The following is an 18,059-nucleotide window of genomic DNA, read 5'->3' as shown; positions in this document are numbered from 1 at the left end:
GCATTGCCTAAGAAGAAGGCTGCTCCCAAAAGCACAGGGCCCGAAACCAAGAGTTGAGTAATTGGACTTCATGCATCCCAGAAACATGTGGTATGCATCATGTGAGGGGTTTGGTGTTGGCATTCGGCACTGGTGAGGCTGACATCTTATGTATCGGTACAAGGAGAGACGTCGGGTATTTAAGCTGCTGGGTACCACAAGGAGTGTTGATGATCCGAGATAGCCTGCCTGGGTGGATAGATAAATGATGACTAGACCAGATCGCCCACTGACTGGCACTCTAGTCGTTCCGCTTTTCTCATTCATGCCAAACCTTATACTTGGATGCACACGACTGAGAGGCACAATGAACGGCAATCCTGACTATGACCGAAGTAAATTGTGCGAATCAGTCAATGCAGGACACAATCTGGAAGACCTAAAGTTGGGGATGGTTATTCGCCAAGACAAATATGCCTGGGTCTACAGCATTGTGGCGTCAGATTGGGCATGGGAGCCGTGTGAGGCTCACGTATTCGAGATGCGGGGCCGAAAGCAAGTTCGGTTTTTGGAACGTATGGTCTGGCCTAAGATGAGAAAGTCCGACAACTACAAGGTCGATTTCACATGTGCCTCGACCCGCATTTTCATTCAAAGCGACGTCGAGGCGATCGAGTGGGCCGGAGTCAACGATACGAAGGCGAAACTGCGAGAAGCTAGGCTGCTTAAGATGGCGGCAGCAACCTCTAATGATGGAACACTAGATGGTGTGAGCAATGATTCATCCAAAGAAGCGAGACTCAATCCTGTGGCGTTTGTAAAAGAGGTATTTATCTACCACTGCGTTCGAATGGGCAAACCCTTACCGAAATTCGAAGATCGGTTATTCGCAAATTCGAGGGGTCCCCTGCAATTGGATGGTATCTTCCGAGGCGAGGGCTTCGAAGAACATGTGGAAAGTGAAAGGTAGAGCGAGCGATTTTGTCGGACAACGGGAAAGCGATGATATGGGATTTGTAGGAGACTTCAGCAAGGTGTTGCCGGCCGCCATTGATGAGCGTGGGAAGCCCAAGCGTGGCTCTGCTAGGCCTCTTCCTCTAGACCGGGACATAGAGATGATCCTTGACCTCGCCAAAATAATTGAGAGCCAACGCCACTTGCAATCTCCAGGCCACAGGTTTTACAGGACGTACCTGGTCCCGCATGAGCCTCAGCCAGAGAAACCAGAGAGCTCGACATTCGAAGAACTTGCATCGAGACAGAAGGACTGGACGGGCCGTTTAAACCGCCTGCTTCAACGGATCCCGAAGATTTTACAGTGGCTGACGAGACAGCGAGCAGCAATCTGGAAGGCCTCGACCCCCACAGTCCTGCAGGTCTTTGATATCGTAGGAGATAGCGAGAATCCCATGCCAAATAACGGTTTAGACGACTGGCCGCACTTTCTGCGATAGATTATCACGTGTGATTTTGAGGGATTCAGCTTAAACTCGATGCGAGCGGTAGTTAATGGGTTTTCTGTTGGATATAATCCAATAACAGCCTATTGGTTTTTCAGAATCCAAAGCCATTCGGAAATGCATCAGTGGACCAGTTCCAAATTAACGAAGGGAGCCATTAAGGGCGGCGCCTCGGATACCACATTGATGAAGATGGCGCACGCTCACACGAGACGGGAGTTGGCCAATGGGGATGTTGCCCATTTTGGAGTGAATGAGATGGGCCTCGGAGCTGAAGTCCAAGTACTGGAAGCACCATGCCGCATTCGATGAATTCACGGTAATGCTCCCCCGAAATGTATGGCTTTATTGTCCCAATTAGGCGAACCCTCGTGAGTGGGCTTCCCTTACGGAGTTGTACAATGGACCGTACATACCGTACATAGGTCTCATTAGTAGAAATGAAAAAGGGAAGAGACCAGGGAACAGTGGTGATAAGGCTGCGGGTGGCGCTAGCAAAGGCACTAAGGTCAGTCACCAAAGTAGTGAATCTTCTACCGAAAACGAGTCAGAACGAGACAGCCAACAGCGCTGATAAGAACTGAATCCATCCTCATGTATTATTGCTGTCTTGGTCTACCGAGGAGTTGTCGTTGTGATTAGGTTTTTTTTAATTTTGAGGTAGGTGGGACTTTTATGTTCCTATTGTCGCATTCAACCCACTAATTAATTACGGGAAATCGCCCGTTGCATTCAATATTCTGATTGTGCACAACATTTCAATGTTCGTACTTGACGATACCGTTAATAAATCATATCCATTCCCACACAATCCTATTAGGGTTTTGCTAGTACATGTAAAGATGGTGTCAATTAACGAATAATAGCATGGTGTGGAATGCAGGCCAGTGTGATATGCCTGGAAATACGGAAGTGAGATTTTGGGTGTTGTCAAAACTGCCAGGCGGAGGGCACTTCACTGTAGGGGGCTCGAGCGCTATTTGTCCAGCACCTATCAATACCTACTTAGCGGTGCATACTCTAATTTAACATCATTCTGTCAAATATGGAAGCTCATGTTCACCTTCACGCGCAAGCACTCGAGTGAGACTTCACCGATTATCCCCATTGCTGCGTACTGCTAGGGTTTTGTTTGTACAGCAAGCGATGCCGGGGCAGTTGATTACCTAAGTAGAGATTCTCTCGAAAGCCAGGTAGGCTGTGCCCGTTTTACTGCCTAGAGACCTTAGATTGCAATACCAAATTCTATTTACCCCAATTAAGCGAAACTCGGTTTCGTTAGCGAAGCTGGCCGAAATTGATTATGGACGTCTCAAAAAGTTGCTGAACTGATTTGGCTCTACTCAACTATTCTGGACTATTTCCATAGACATCTACTTATTCTTGGAGAACGATCTTGCCCATATTCCGCGACGTGGCGCTTCTTCCCTCTTGTCCTCCTTCGGGTTTTGCGACGGCTGTGCCCCAGCTGACCGGGCAGCCATCCTCTCCAGCATCTGACCCCGATAAACCATAGCCTCCACGCCGCGCGCATCTGGACCCGTCTTAGGTGCGGACGTCTTCTTCGGACGTGCCGCATCTCCTTCTGCTCCCCCGCCGGGGGCCATCAGCTCCTTCTCGATCTTAGCGACCAGCCTCTCGACGTTCAGGTCCTGCCCCGCTTTCAGAAACTCCGCCACCTCCTCGTCGCCGTCGCCGCCCTCGACGTCCGTCAGCGCGACGATGACTTCGTAGACGTCGTCGGCCAGCCGCCCAAAGGCGAAGTCGATCTTGGCGCCCAGTGCCACGCAGGCGCGGTCCCAGAGGCACGAGAGCATCGCTGGCTGCTGCTCGTCCAGGAGCGGGTGCTGGATGAAGAGGGCGATGAGGGCCGTCGCCATGTACGCGCGGAGCGCCCGGGTCGCCCTCGTGTGTCTCCCCATCTAGACTTCAGTCTTTTCATTATCATTAGCGGCAGCAGTGTCTTTCCCAGTTTTGTTGTCGCTACTGGTAGCAGCAGCAGCAGCAGCACTATCGCCTGGAAACACGTCGTCGTGCTCCCACGACGGCGAAGGGTAGAATCGCTTCAGGGTCTCGAGCCAGCGGCAGGCGTAGCATGGCTGCTGGTCCGTGAGGACGATGCCTTCCTCGACGGTGGGGCCCTTTTGGACGTAGATGGACTGCAGGTACGCGGCGCCTTTGGCAGAGACTTTCCAGATCCGGTAGTGACCGCATGTGAAGTTGAGGATGACTCGGGTGGCGGTGGGTGATTCAGGCTGTTTGGAGCTTGCCATTTTGGTTGCGATCTTGGATTCAGTGGCTGTAAGGGGTTATGTTTGTATTGTATCGCAAATGATTCTGCTACACCAAGACATGTATTTCTAAACTGGCTGAGAAATCTTGACCCATTTTATGTCAAACGGCTACCTAATGTCATTGTTCCCCTGAGTTCAAGGGTTGTCGAAGAGATACAAAGATGTTTTATGTATATGTATTCTTTGTGCTCATTGTTACTATGCATGACAACAACGTCCGCCTAGAATGTATTCCGTTATCCTTTCACGTCTCAACAGTTGTGCCAATAGAACCCGGCGTTTTACCTTGTGATTCACTCAATCTTCTCAAGTAGGACGGCAATTGGGCCACCGCGTACATGGTCTAATTGACATATGTCGACCCAGAGAAACGATGGCAAAGCTAGAGCCCAAACTGGCTGTGTCGAACTATGTCGATGTAGAAATTAGTAATATACCTTGGTATTAATTCCGAAATTCGAGAAGGTAGTATTAAAAGAGGCACCGACTGAACCAGACTAAAGAGCACTGCCCAAATGATTCTTAGGCATACCTTCGGGCTGTTAATGATCTGGATACTAAACACAACACTTCTAAGCCTTTCCTCATTCCACCCTTGCAGACTGATGTTTAAATCGAGGTCAGTCGAGGTCAATTAAAGCGTGCATTATGACCCTCTTTATCCATATCACTCCATAATCAGTCGTACGTTTACCATTTCCACGATTGCAGACATCCGATATCGCTAAGATAAAATATTACACCTTTGGCATTACTGCACGGCTATTTTGCATGAAATACTCTATCATGAGGTGCTCATCTATGAAACTCATATACATATATACACGTATCTGCCTCAGGGTTTCGAGGCAGTCAGTACGACCTAGGGCTATAGTTATCACAATCGGCTGGTCCGAATCGTGACTTGATTTTCATATTCTTTCTTAGCTGTGGTCCCTCTTTACAACTATTTTGGCAATACCTTATTTAGGTGAAATACTCATAATGATCCTTTTAATTCCAAGTGGACCTCTTAATATGGGAAAAAGCCGAGAAAATACGGGAGAGGTCGAAGAACCCCCGTCCTCTGCAATTTCCAACCCATCGGCTAGCTCATCGCCAATGCGCTGGCGACCCTCCACTTCCACAAGGTACAGAGCTGCATCGTAAGTGACTGGCTCAGTACACTCTCGTTCAATACGCCTGAAAAGGGTTTCAGTGAACTCAGTGTAAATATGCATGATAAGGCTTTTCAACAGCCCCTCAAGTGTCTGTTCACGGCTCCACGGTGTTGCGAGCTCCGATGGATCACACGCCAGATGCGCATTCGAGGGGTATTAGGATGGCGAAGAAATCACGGGCCTTCTCGCCTCCGTAGCTACTTTGATCGCTGTTGTACCACCGAAGGGCGTCGAGCATCGCGCTTCGTACGTCACGGTGGTCAGTCACGCCCTCGGCCATCTGGCGCCTCAGGAGCAAGATCGCGTTGGACGGCGAACGCTCTACGGTCTTGGCGAGCAGGCCAGGGCCCTCGACGCGGTCGGGGTCTTGTCGCAAGGTTGCACCGGCTCTCAGCAGCATATCGATAACCTCGCTCTGATGCTCGATGATAGGATAAGGTAGATTCACGTACCCATGCCATCCTCTTGACCAATACCCCTGCTCGAATCTGTCCATACCTTTGGCTGCTGCGTATAAAGCCGAGGTCAACCCTTCGCGGTATTCGTCAGGGCTGAGTCTCGCTCTGAAATGCTTGATCAGGGTGGCGACCAAACATATTTGGTTCTGCACGGCCGCTTCTTCTAGGTCTCTCATGTTGAGGCTATGCGGACCGCCGGAGATGCCAAGGTTGTGCTCGACCAACCATATACACACATCTTCCCGAAAGCCTGACTGGAAGGATTCCATTTCCGGTAGTTAACCCCTTTGTGTCCAATGTTCTCCTAGGTTCTTTGAACTTAGTCGTAACCAAGTCCACAAGTCTGGATGTAGTTGGCCATCGTTGGGATCATAAGGCATATCCAGTTGGTCAAAATCGTAATCAACATGGCCAAAATGGGTACTAATGGTTAAATAGCCCTTAACCAGGTTGATATTCACCCCTTTCTTGTGTAGAAGATCCAAAACGTCGACACGGTTATGGAGACACACAAGATAGACGGGGTAGTCTTGGTTGAAATGTTCTTTGGGCTCCTTATCGAGGAGAACAGACTTCAAGCCCTGAATAGCGGCAGGGTATATGGTCAAATATACGTCAAACACCTCTTCGAGGATCCTCATATCTTTGTACCACCTGATTATGTTGGAAACCCACCTTTGGGCCCCCCCCTGCTTTGGGCCCCCTGTTAACCAGCCACCTGATTTTTCACCCCTTTTAAACTTTTATAACTTATTTATTAATTCCTTATCGTTCTCTTTTAAATTTTTTTTATAAAGTATTATTACTTAATTATAAACTAATACTTTAAAGAAGAGCTTTAAAAAGCCTTAGATTATATTATAAATAATACTTTAATTAAGTAAGCCGCTTAAGAATATAATATTCTTAGGTTAACGCTTTAAAACCGGCTTAAAGGTTAATACTTTTAATTAAAGGGTATAGTAGATTTATAAAGGCTTAGTCTTAACTAAGAGAAGTATTTATTATTATAGATTATTACTTAATAGGCTTTAAGGCTTCCTTTAACGCACGCTTAAGTAAAAGAATTCGTCGAGCGTATTCTCTAAGCCTAAGGGGACCCCGAATTACTCGGTAAAAAGTAGCTGTAAGCCTTTTTATATAAGAATCCTGCTATAAAGGCTTAGAGAGCTCGATTTATCGATTTAAAGCGTATTAATAGGGCTTTTATTAAGGTAATTCGGTTATAGTTCTAGCGGCTCGAATAAACTAAGATTTAAGAAATTAAACTAGTTAATTATTATAATATAAACGAAGTAAGGGTCTTAGAAAGTATCGAATCGAACGGTTTAATATTTAAAAGTATTAAAAACCGGTTTATTTAAAAGAAACAGCCTAGTTTAAAGGCTTAAACCTCTTTTATTACATACGTATCTACTTAAAGGTATATATTACCTTTATTAATTATTTTTAAGGGTAAAACCGTCTAATAATAATAATTTTTTCTTAATTTAAATTCTTTTAAAGGCTAGTAGTTTACCGTAATAGAGAATAAATAAATAATAGATAAGACGGCTATTAAATAGCTCGAAAAAATCTTTATCTCGAATACCGCCTCGAAGGACCCTTTAAAATACCGGCTACTCGTTATAGATAGTTATGAAAGCTATAAAACGACCGATTTTATATATTTATACTTCCGCTATCGTATTCGCCTTCTTTTTTTACCCCTTTATATAAATTATATCTTATAGCTTCTCGATTTAACCGTTTTTAGCGCTTTTAAATCGGTATACCGGAAAGTATTCGAGAATTTAAACTAATTAACGAACTCGACGGTAATCGGTAAGCGATATTTCCTTTAATACTATTAAAAGGCACGTTCGGAAATATTTTCGGGCTAGAATATCCGAAGTGGCTAGAGGGTAGCTGGTCTTTAGCCGGTAAATATAACAAAACTATTATTAAGCTCGTATTTACTTAAAAATACTAGTTATACGACGGCCGATCTTATTAAGACAAGGCTTAACGAGTTTAATAAAGCCTTTTATACGCCTTAAAATACTGCTCGGGATTTAGATATTATTTAATCGACTTTAAAAAAATCGAAAGAGTTTAAAAAGCAAGTATAACTTATTAACTTATTAAAAAAGTATATAACTACGTAATTATAACGAACGCTATCCGGGTTTTAAAAGAAACTTAGTAAGACGTACTAGGGTTTATATTAATAATACGAGAGAGTATTTAAACGTGCGATAAAAGTCCGCTTTTATCGATATAATAAGTAATAGCTCGTAAAAACGAAGGTAATTAAAGTGCGTAGGTTTAAAGGTATTTATAATAAAGTTATTAAGGCTATTTATTTTATTAATAAGTTAAATTAATATTTAAATTAATTATTAAAATTAAAAGTATTTATATAAAATATATAGGGAATATTCGTCGTTATATATTTAATTTCTTTTTTTATTAATCCGTTAGATTATTTATAGCTTATAATGATCTCGTTATTAGCTTACGGTAATCCGTCCTTTAGATTATAGTGATCTAACCTTAGTTAGCTTATTTCGAGCGTCGTGCCTTCTATCGCTCCGGGGCTTTATTATTATGTCCGCTTATATTCGTTTTATCGCCGCGGGGGCTAAGGCCGCTTATCTTGTCGCACGTTATTAAAGTACGATTACGTTTATATTAGTGTAGCTAGCGGTATAATTACTAGTTATAATATCGTAGCCGGACTAGGTTATCGTATTTTTGTACCGGTAAGTGGGGTATTTAACCGTATAGTTAAGTCGGGTTATAATAGTAATACCAACTATTCTAAAAAGTCCGGAAAGCATTTAATAAAAAAAAAAGTATAGGTTACTATTTTATAAAGGCAGGTTAAGGCACTCTAGGCTTAATTAGAGGTTATAAGGCTAAAGAAATAAAAAAAGGTTAATTTAAGCCCGAATTTAAAGTTCGTAAAGATTAAAGATATATAGCGCACGCAACTAGCTATTAGTGAAGCTAAAAATAGTCCCAATAAAGAGAGCGATAATAATAATAATGAGGCTAGTTCCTGTATAGTTATTATAATAAGGACGAGCTAGAAAGACGGCGTTAAATTAAAGGGGTTGATTTGAGCGAACTGGTTGACAGGGGGCCCGAAGGTGGGTCTCCAACGTTTGCTCTGTAAATCAGAGTGTGTAGTCCCCTTCACTGAGAGTCGGGGAGCGGATGGTCCGGATGGAGTGTTTCGACTAGATTGGTGTTATGTTGTCGCCATGTCAGTTGTATTTCCACTTGTAGTCTGTACTTCGTGAAAAGGAGCATTCTGGGGCCCCATCTTCCAACGCAGTTCTCCAGGAACCTAGCGGTCTCCTTCGTCTTCTCCCCAATGGCCGCCTTTTCCTCCTCGCTGTGAACGGTGGCAGGGACGGCGGCCATCGCTTCGGCCCTGGCCAGCCTAGCGATGATCGCCTCGGGGAACTGCTCCAGATGGAGGCTCTGCACTTCGTCAAAACCGGGCTGTTCGGCGGAGAACCGCTCCAGCCGGAGCCGTGCTTCGTCGAAGTCACGCTCTTCGGCGACGTCCTGCTCGTAGAGGAACGTACCGCCCACCTTGCCGTAGAGGTACTTGCATGTGACACCGAAGGCGAAGCGGTCTTTCCGAGTCACGAGGTTACCTTGGATCAAGAGCAGAAGCTCGTCTGGTATGGTGAGTAGTCCAGGCATGCTGCTGCTGATGGTAACGGATCTACTCAGGTTTGTGTGTTGCGTATGGCGAAGGATTAATTGACTTTCAGCGATGCGGTTGGCTTTGGAGAGAAAATGTCTATACCGACGGCTGACATTATATATATATACACTGGGTGAGGTTGTACCCCCTAACCTAACAACCTTATTATATCTGGTAACGAGAATGGAGTTTAGTCATAATTGTAAGGGTCCAGACTGAGTGGTACACTCTAACGTCTATTGTCTCTAGCTACAAGAAGAATTCTCTAAGGAGAGAAAGATTCTTCCTAACTACCGTACGAATGTTACCTATCTATATACGTGCTTCTGTTCTGGTGCGTATATGCTCGGCATTTCCAGTAGGTTCTATAGGAAGCTGGAAATGCTGATCAGTGGGTCGCAAAGGGGCCACGGGCCCCTGAGTCTTATTGACAGGGGTTCATCCCATAACAATAATCATTTCTTTGTCCGGCCTATTTCCCATTAGGGCGTGATTAAGTAGCTGCGATCATTATGTGCTTTCTTGTAGATACCTTTGTTATACCTATATTAGCAGAGGCGACGAATATGATTGGAGTCTTGAAGAAAGCTACTATGTAATTTCTGTTCTCTCTAGATCCATGGAAACTTTTCTGCAGTTAACCGAGAATGATATCCTTATGAAATACCGTAAACCTAACCCCATCGTACTTACCTATGATTTTCAGCCCTCGCCTATACGTGATGTCGTCGTCCCACTACACCAATATGGAATTGTACCTCTTGAAATGTTGTACTCAGAGACATGTTGATCCCTTCGATAATTATCTTTACCGCAAAAATTCTGACACGCATCTTCTGTATTCGAAGAAAGAATGGCAAACTCGCCATATCGATCTTCGCCTTTATCAAAGAAGGCCTTCGCTACTGAAATTCTGCCCATGCATTTCCCCAGTCGATCAAACATGGCGGCGTTGACCTCAAACAACAACACCACCACGGCACAAACGTTGTGGAAGAAGATCTTGTGCACCTTCATCTCTGCAACAGGGCTACATTCGTGATTTAGGAACCTGAAGAGGTTGCTTGATTCGAGGCACTCCAGATGACAGACGACAGGACCCGCAGATCCCGGCAGATCACCTGCATCCCCCAAAGTGCTCAGGCTGCTGACTCAGCCCTCTCCCTGCCAAGACTTTGCCAAGGACAACCCCAGATTCTGCCTCGATTCCGCCCGGATCTCTATGTCGTACGAAAAGATCGCCCCCACCCGTTTGGTTGTTCTGCTAAATACGGAAATATCCGACCGGGCCTTGAAGCCCAAATAAGGAGTCTGTTGACCAATATGGCCATGGATGTAAGTTGAAGCTAATAAGCAGAAAATTATAAAAACCGGTTAATGGTCGTCAATGTCTTCAACGGCTTCAAGTTCTTGGACATGTACGGGGCCATGGCTTTGGAACCAGAAACACGGTACATCTCGCTGGGCCCTTTGGACCACATCGCGCCCTGCAACATCCCCCAAAGCATCATATATCTTGGTTTGAAGCAGCACATAGACCCCAAAGATGCATTTGTGTGCCTTCGAGAAGGTCTGTGCCGGACAATCCACCAGGCGCCGTGGCTCAACGGCCGGGTGCATTTTCAGTCACGCGACGCGCCAGGCTGGCGACCAGGCCAGCTAGAGATCCGCTACAAGGCACCGCCAGATCAGGAGGGCGGAGGGGGCCCCTCGAACCATTCTCCGAGTTCTTTTTCTTCGTCTGATTATGATGATGCAATCCCACTACGGTTCAAGGAGCTACCCTCCACTACGTCATACAATGAGCTACGCGAGGCCGGTTTTCCCTTGGACCGCTTCGAAGACGAGGCCTTGCTTTGGACGTCGCCGTTCCAACCCGATTTCGGGTCAGGGGTGGAAGTGCTGGCAGCGCAGGCCAATTTCCTCCCCGGGGGTTGCCTCCTGGTCCTGTCCATCGCGCCGCCGGCTTCGGATGGGACGGCCATGCTCAACGTGACAAGGCTATGGGCGGATCACTGTAGCAGCATCTTGCATGATCGCGTGGCTATGACAACCACCGGTCATCAAAAGCCCTTGTTCTCTCCCGCCGTCGGCGTCGATCGAGAAGCCTTGGACAGGGTCCTAGCAGAAGCGATGAATTCGTCCAAGACGCCGGAACCCCCCAATATCAACCAGGCCACCGATTCGCTGCACCTTGTCGGGATGGATGAATTCCAGGAATTCACAAGCAAAGATGAAAATCTTCAGCTTGATGGCGGCGCTGAAGCGGGTGCGACGCTTGCTACGAGTCATCATAATGATGATTTCCAGGGGTCGGGCATGGAGCCCAGCATGTTTTACATGCCACAGCCGATGTATGCGAAACTCCGCCAAGAGCTCGTCTCTGTCCACAACGGTACCGACGTGTCCGGAAACGACGTCATCTGTGCTTTCATCTGGAGGAGCGTCCTCCGAGCCCGGACAGCGGTAAGGGGAGCACAGAAGCCGGAAGTAGCGGCGGACTTGCCCGAAACCACAGCGACGCTGGCCGTGCCCTTTGACGCACGGCGGGACCTCGCACATCTCTTGTCGGCCCAGTACCTCGGCAACCTCAACTTCGAGCACATCTTCACGCTGCCGCTGCGCACCCTAATCTCCCCGGAGACGACGGTGGCGTGGGTGGCCAAGACGATCCGCACCGAAATTACGAGGCAGACGCAAGCGGCGGCGCTGCTGGAAGCCTACGGCCGCCTGCGGTCCGTCGCCGCCTACGACCCCAGCCGCGTGCAGATACGGGCCTCGTGCCTGCCGACGGAGTCGCCCTCTGTCGGCATCCTCTCGCCGATGACGCTGCCGTTCAACGGTACCTGCTTCGGGGAGCCCCTGTTCACCAACGGCGGACGGCCGGAGGCGTTTCGGCCCATGATGGGTATGTGTAACCGCCGGTACCGGACGAGCTTCGTGATTCCGCGTAAGCAGCACGGCGGCATCGATTTTGTCATGACTCTGTCTGAAGAAGAAAGGGCGTTTTTGCAAGATGATGACGAGTTCAATCGCTATGCATTTTCTACTACTTGAAATTGAAATAGGCTCACAAGTATGTGGGCGGAATTGTACCTAGTGAGAAGGAACAAACTTTCCAGATAGACCAAATTTCCAGTCCCAATTCCGAAAAATTCGGTAATGTCTCTCGGGACTAAGTTTGGGCGAGTACGTCCGAAGGCCTCATCAGGCGTGTCAAAGAACTGCCTTCTGAAGTAGTCCCAGATGACTTGAGCCAGGTCAACAAGGTTCTGCCGCATCAAGCCAGACGATCGTAGCAACTTCATGGTCTCCCTCTTCCTGTCGAAGGCCATTCACCAGTGGAATATTGACAGGACTTTCCGGATTGACTTCCCAGAGCCAGCCGCATGCGCAGAGGCAGCCGTCTTGATTACTGGCCGGTTTCGATCTGACATCAAAATGATCATCTTTGTAGTACGGCAGGGATTGGAAGTTTTGTAATCACAGTACTGGATAATTCGTGGATCTGATGACTATCTTCTCGCCAGAACTTCTGCAAAGACAGTCATAATCCAGAACTGCCTCGACCGGCAGATTGCATCCCACTACGAAGCGGCAGCCAGTTTGTCTTTCACTATCCTCACTCGAATACCGGGACTTTCGGGACTCGGTAACCCAATGATGCAGTCCCGGACGACATCCACGTCCCTCGACTTGATAGTCTCGAACAGCTCGATATCAAATCGGGTCATGACACTGGCCACCGTCAGAAAGAGCTCAGCATACACAAGACTGACATAGTTTTTAGCCAGGGGCACAACTTCAAAACTATTGGGGTCGTAAGATAGGGACTCACTTTATCCCTAGGCAGATTCTGGTCCCGCGCCCGAAACCCATGAAATACTTGATCTTCAGATCAGGATCGTCGAGCCATCGTTGCGGCTTAAATTCATGGGGATCCGGAAAGATTTGGGGGTTGGTATGGTGCAAGTAGTGGGATTGTGAGACGGGCGTCTAAATGGGTTTGCACGAATCAGCTTATTGGCATTGAATTGTCTTTCAGTTCTTGTGGTATAGACTTACGCCTGCAGGGATCACCCATTCACCATATTTGATTTCTTCATCAGGGGCGTACCTAGGCATACGGCTGGATACAACGTGGCAAATTCGGATGCCTTCGGTTACAACGGCGGACTGTTCATAGCGTCAGTGTCGAGCAGGTGTAAGTGGCGTGTGAGGTAGACTCACAAAGTACGGTAGAGCTTCCAGGTCAGCCAAATGTATGACCGAGCCGGGCTCTGTATACGGTTTCAACTCCGACCGAAGGCGGTCCAAGACCCCTGGGCTATAAACGAGGTAGAAGATAAGTACAGCGAGTGTTCTAGCGGTCGTTTCCGTGCCCGCAATCTGTAGCAGATTCGCTTCTGCCGAGAGACGAGCGGGTGCCTTCTCGCTGGCGGGCAGATTGCTCTGGACGATATCTTGAAAGATGGTCCGGTGCGGAGCTTTCTCTTTCCCTGTCGAGCCTTCGCCCTTAAGAGCATCTTGGATCAATCCCTTGAAGAATGCCCGATTCCTGGGGATCAGTGCGGCGGCCGGGCTGATCTTCTCCACCATGCTCATGGGCAGCATCACCAGCACCATCTTGGACAGCCAAGCAAAGTGCCGCCCAAACGGCCCCAGCTGGCTCAGCTTGCTGTAGGCCTCGAGCTCCTTGCCGGCCCAGTCGGCCTGCTGCAGCTTCCGGACGTCCTTGCCGTACGCGTAGACGGAGATGATGTCCATGGTGAGGGCCCCCCGTGGCGTGCAGCAGGGGAACGACCTCGCCGGTCCGGTGGGCGGCGGCGAGGCGCGCGACCAGCTCGTCGATCTTGCCGAGGACGAGCCCCTCGAGCGCGTGGATGTTGCGCTTGCTGAAGAAGGGGCTCAGGGCCGCCCGGCGTAGGCGGTGCACGTCGTGCTCGACCGTCTGGAAGAGCGACCAGCCCAGGGGCCCGTCCCGCTCGGAGCGGTAGAACCAGGCGTCCCGGTTGCGCTTGTGGCGGTTGCCGCTGCTGTAGATGCCGTCCAGGAAGTCCGGGTCGTGGATGTGCAGATGCGCCGGGTTGATGCGCAGGATGGGGCCGTATTGCTGGTGCAGCTTCTCAATCTGCCACAGGTAGCGGAGCTTGTGGGGGTATAGGTCGTAGTAGGCCTCGTACAGATAGGTTGCGCCCGCGAGTTTCGGTCCGGGGAATTTGGCTAGCGGGTGGAAGTAGAGGCGGTAGACGACCTTGAATACCCAGTAATGCAGATATGCTCCCAGTAGGAGCGCGATGGCGCCCCCTGCGGAGCTGCACGGGAGCTCGAAGCTGCCGAGCGTGGCTTTGTTCATCTTGACGCTGTATACAACTCCGAGTGTGTCGTGCAAGGAGACGAAAAAGCGCTGCGACAAATCGTCTAGCAATTATTGCTATACGACTTCTGATACTATGATGCGTCTTGTCCACTGTCCCTCGTTTGACACACTCCTGCGGAGGTGTCCTGTTATTGACGGCCCAATAGGGACTTCAGGAGGGAGTTGACGGGTTGCACCCGTTCCATGTCATATCCCCTTTAGGAAACATCCGCCAATTGTCCAACGTGACTAGAAGTCGTCAGCAATCCTGCCTCCAACTCCAATATGATCCGAGTCTGCAGTGCAGTTGCAATTGTGCAATTCCTTCGGCGTTCTCTCTTCCACTTATTCGATTACCTATACGCTACTGCAAGAGAAGATGACTGTCTCGCTCGAACCGCTTCATTTGGCTGCAGTGGGCTTGTTGGCTTTTGTGCTGCTTTATGCTGTCAAGAGGGTGTATCCACGCCCGCTTCCTGGAATCCCCTACAATGCCACCTCGGCGAGGAGCTTCTGGGGAGACGCCACGGGGCTGCTCGAGGCGTTCAAAGTGACCCAGGACCCCAACAAGTTCATTTTCCAGCAGAATCGGCTCCTCCACTCCCCCGTCATCCAGCTGTTCCTCGCGCCCGCCTCCAAGCCCACCGTCATCATCGACGACGTGCGCGAGGTCAAGGACATCCTGAGCCACCGCACGCATGAGTTCGACCGCGCGCCCCGGACGCAGGACGCCTACCGCGCGCTGCTGCCCCACTGCAGCCTGGTCAAGCTGACCGGCCCGGCCTTCAAGGAGCAGCGCAAGTTCTGGGAGGGCGTCACGGGCATCCCCTTCCTGCGCCGCGTCGCCGAGCCCAAGATGTACCACTACGCCCTGGGTGTCGTCGAGCTGTTCCGGGCGCAGGCCGCGGTCGCCGGCGGCCGGCCGTTCGCCGGCTTCGACAACTTCGACGTCGCCGCATTCGAGCTGATCTGCGACATCGTCTTCGGAACGCCCGGCTCGGCCATTGAGGATGCACGCCGCGAGGTCGTCCGGGCGTCGCGGGACAAGACTGTCGCTCAGCCCGCCTCTCTCGACTCGGTGGCTCAGCTGCCCATCGTACAGAAACCTGAAATGTGCTCGGACGTCTCCTTCTTCATCAGCACCATCGCCAAGTCCCTGAAGTCGCTCTTCCCGCCTTGGAGCCTCTGGTACCTCCGCCAGCAGCCCCTACACCGGCAGAGGCTGGCCCGGAAGGAGAATACCATCGACGGCCACATCGAAAACACCCGCGCCAGGCTGGCACGGCTCTCCCCGGAGCAGCTCAAGGAGCTCGAAGAGGATTCGGCCGTGGTGACCGGCGTGCGTCGCCAACTTCTTGCCCGATTGGGCCGCGGGGAGCCTCTCGAAGATAAATTCTCCAAATTAATTCAGAAGGAGATTCACGATGAACTATTCATGATTTTAGTTGCTGTAAGAAGAAAACCGCATCCGCTAGAAGATTGGGACTCCAGATTTTGAAAAGACAGCTGATGTAATGACGGGTCATAGGGCCACGAAACCAAAGCGGTGTTGCTTTCATGGTCCGTCAAGTTCCTCATGGCCAACCCCTCCAAGCAGGAGAAGCTACGAGAGGTCCTCCAGGCCGCCTTCCCCGAGCGCGCATCCAAAGGCGGAGAGCAGCCGTCGGCCAAGTCCATCCTCTACACCTCGATCCCGTACCTGGAGGCCTTCATGGAGGAGTCGATCCGCGCCGCCAACACGTCGCCCCGGCTCGTGCGGATGACGGCGACCGACACCCAGTCGCTTGGGTACCCGATCCCCAAGGGCGTTACCGTCTTCCTCAACCCCTACATCGGCACAAAGCCGCTCGACATCCCCGAGGGCCTCCAGTCCGACACCTCGCGCGCCTCCAAGGACAACTTCGAGTCGTACTGGGACCCGCGCGGCATGGACGACTTCGAGCCCGAGCGATGGTTGAACGACGATGGGTCCTTCAATCCGCGCAAGTTCCCGCGGCTCGCCTTCTCGGCCGGGCCTAGGATGTGCTACGGTACGTAATGATGCTCCCTCCTCTTCCTTCCTGATACTTTCACTCTGTCGCCTCCTCCATCTTCGGCGGCGGTCAGGTTTCGTGGGCAAACCCCCTTTTGACTAATAACGATTGCGGGTGCTCATAGGCCGGAATCTCGCATTGATGGAGTTCCGAGTAAATCTGGTTCTGTTGGTATTGAATTTCAAGTTTGAGCAGGTCCCCAAAGGTCTGGATAGTATGGAGTCTCAGCAGCGGCTTTTCCGCATGCCGAGACAGATCTACGTCAGGCTCACTCCCTTGTAATGAATGGCTTCTTTCACCCTGTTGATTGAGAAAAGGCTTCAGTTTGCTTTCAGAGAGGAGGATCACCCTTCTAGCTCCCCGTACGCCAAAGTGATGGAAAGCTGCCCAGGACTTCTTGAAGATATTCGCGAGATAAGCCCTGCAGCAAGTTTCAGTCCGGGGTGCGAAGGGATTTTCTCTTCATCAACTCGAATTTCACCGCCGGTCAGTAGCTTGGACTCTATAGCGTGATATGATACTTCCGTCCAGCCTTACATTCAAAAGTTCTCAGTTTTGCCAAAATATATGAGAGAGTCATTGTCAAAGCCTATTGTTTATCGTACTGCTTGACCCCATAACAACAAAAGGCGTGCAGGTTTCTTTTGCACTCGAATTTAAGCAGTACATGTTCTTCTTCCAGTCTGCTTAATAAGTAAGTCAGGATGTAAACTAACAGGTTGGCAAATTATTCTTTAAATGAAGGGGGGACAAGATGTGCTGCCGCACAAAGTACCCTGTACGAGGTGAGTCTTTCGTGTTTAGGTGAAAGTAAGCTCAAAGGATACTTGAAAAATCATAGGAGGCAACACCTATTTACGCCCTGCAGCACCAGGTTTCTCAAACAGGCTCTGATTTTCAATACGGCTCGCCAGTGGCAAGCCTATCACTTCTCCGCATGCCGAGGCTAATATATGTCCCTATTAAGCGCCTGCCACTCACTTTGACTCAAATATATCCCTTCGCTACATCCACTCCAGCGTCATAGCCACTGCCGATCCAGCCACCACATCCACCCCCAAGCCTAGCGTGAAGGAACCTGAACAAACCAGCTTCGACTATCCACCGCGCGGGCTGTTCCTAGCCACAAAGGGGGATAGCTTGAACGGTCTCTCTTATTTGCTGGTTTTTGGTACCACGAGATTGTTGATCCTGCGTGGAAACCGGATATGGGGTGCTCTGGTAAAACTATCTGCTGTGCAACCAAACCCGTCGTCAGTCAAGCTTCGATTCGGGAATCATCCGGTGGGCTTGGCTATCATCAGTGGAGTAGAGAGGCCTTGAATACGGCGTATCTCCAGTCTAATTACTAGCTCACAAGGATAAGCAGGGACAGTACCTGGTGGAAAATGTGTATCTCCAATAGGGGTCTCCGAAAAGGGGGGCGGTGGTCCGGTAACGAGCACAGGGGCTGTATCGTTTTAGCACCACACTCAGTACAGTGGTAGCTGAGCAGGTACGCCTTAGACACAGCCACGTCTAAAGCAAATCGAACTTGAATATCATCTTATACATTGTTACTATTCCAATACAACCCCGGAAAACCCAATAGCACCTGAACAGGCTACCAGTCG

General features: G+C 49.5%; 8 protein-coding genes across 8 annotated transcripts; 3 read left to right on the top strand and 5 right to left on the bottom strand.

Annotated features, from left to right (window-relative positions):
* Positions 1–346: 346 nt before the first annotated feature.
* PG994_002997 (uncharacterized protein) lies at positions 347–1,433 on the top strand (the record flags this gene model as incomplete). Its single annotated transcript, XM_066854406.1, has 2 exons — positions 347–938; positions 1,000–1,433. 2 exons carry the CDS (start codon positions 347–349, stop codon positions 1,431–1,433), a joined length of 1,026 nt encoding a protein of 341 aa, XP_066720261.1.
* A 1,379-nt stretch (positions 1,434–2,812) lies between these two features.
* Positions 2,813–3,361, bottom strand: PG994_002996 (uncharacterized protein; the record flags this gene model as incomplete). Its single annotated transcript, XM_066854405.1, has 1 exon — positions 2,813–3,361. The coding sequence occupies one exon, from the start codon at positions 3,359–3,361 to the stop codon at positions 2,813–2,815; it is 549 nt and encodes a 182-aa protein (XP_066720260.1).
* Positions 3,362–3,712, bottom strand: PG994_002995 (uncharacterized protein; the record flags this gene model as incomplete). The annotated part of the gene is made up of 1 exon (XM_066854404.1): positions 3,362–3,712. One exon carries the CDS (start codon positions 3,710–3,712, stop codon positions 3,362–3,364), a length of 351 nt encoding a protein of 116 aa, XP_066720259.1.
* A 1,308-nt stretch (positions 3,713–5,020) lies between these two features.
* On the bottom strand, positions 5,021–5,527 carry PG994_002994 (uncharacterized protein; the record flags this gene model as incomplete). The annotated part of the gene is made up of 1 exon (XM_066854403.1): positions 5,021–5,527. One exon carries the CDS (start codon positions 5,525–5,527, stop codon positions 5,021–5,023), a length of 507 nt encoding a protein of 168 aa, XP_066720258.1.
* A 3,004-nt stretch (positions 5,528–8,531) lies between these two features.
* On the bottom strand, positions 8,532–9,050 carry PG994_002993 (uncharacterized protein; the record flags this gene model as incomplete). The annotated part of the gene is made up of 1 exon (XM_066854402.1): positions 8,532–9,050. One exon carries the CDS (start codon positions 9,048–9,050, stop codon positions 8,532–8,534), a length of 519 nt encoding a protein of 172 aa, XP_066720257.1.
* Positions 9,051–10,431: 1,381 nt separating this feature from the next.
* PG994_002992 (uncharacterized protein) lies at positions 10,432–12,111 on the top strand (the record flags this gene model as incomplete). The annotated part of the gene is made up of 1 exon (XM_066854401.1): positions 10,432–12,111. The coding sequence occupies one exon, from the start codon at positions 10,432–10,434 to the stop codon at positions 12,109–12,111; it is 1,680 nt and encodes a 559-aa protein (XP_066720256.1).
* Positions 12,112–12,641: 530 nt separating this feature from the next.
* PG994_002991 (uncharacterized protein) lies at positions 12,642–14,410 on the bottom strand (the record flags this gene model as incomplete). Its single annotated transcript, XM_066854400.1, is given in 5 exon segments — positions 12,642–12,864; positions 12,893–13,050; positions 13,120–13,230; positions 13,285–13,788; positions 13,799–14,410. The coding sequence occupies 5 exon segments, from the start codon at positions 14,408–14,410 to the stop codon at positions 12,642–12,644; spliced, it is 1,608 nt and encodes a 535-aa protein (XP_066720255.1).
* Positions 14,411–14,792: 382 nt separating this feature from the next.
* Positions 14,793–16,728, top strand: PG994_002990 (uncharacterized protein; the record flags this gene model as incomplete). The annotated part of the gene is made up of 3 exons (XM_066854399.1): positions 14,793–15,863; positions 15,942–16,443; positions 16,571–16,728. The coding sequence occupies 3 exons, from the start codon at positions 14,793–14,795 to the stop codon at positions 16,726–16,728; spliced, it is 1,731 nt and encodes a 576-aa protein (XP_066720254.1).
* Positions 16,729–18,059: the final 1,331 nt, after the last annotated feature.

This window comes from Apiospora phragmitis (assembly GCF_038363925.1).
Source record: "Apiospora phragmitis strain CBS 135458 chromosome Unknown utg000003l:1.0-2676785.0:1.0-2680665.0, whole genome shotgun sequence".
Lineage (NCBI taxonomy): Eukaryota > Fungi > Ascomycota > Sordariomycetes > Amphisphaeriales > Apiosporaceae > Apiospora > Apiospora phragmitis.
The sequence above is the reverse complement of the archived record's forward strand: the minus strand, read 5'-3'. Positions and strand labels throughout refer to the sequence as shown.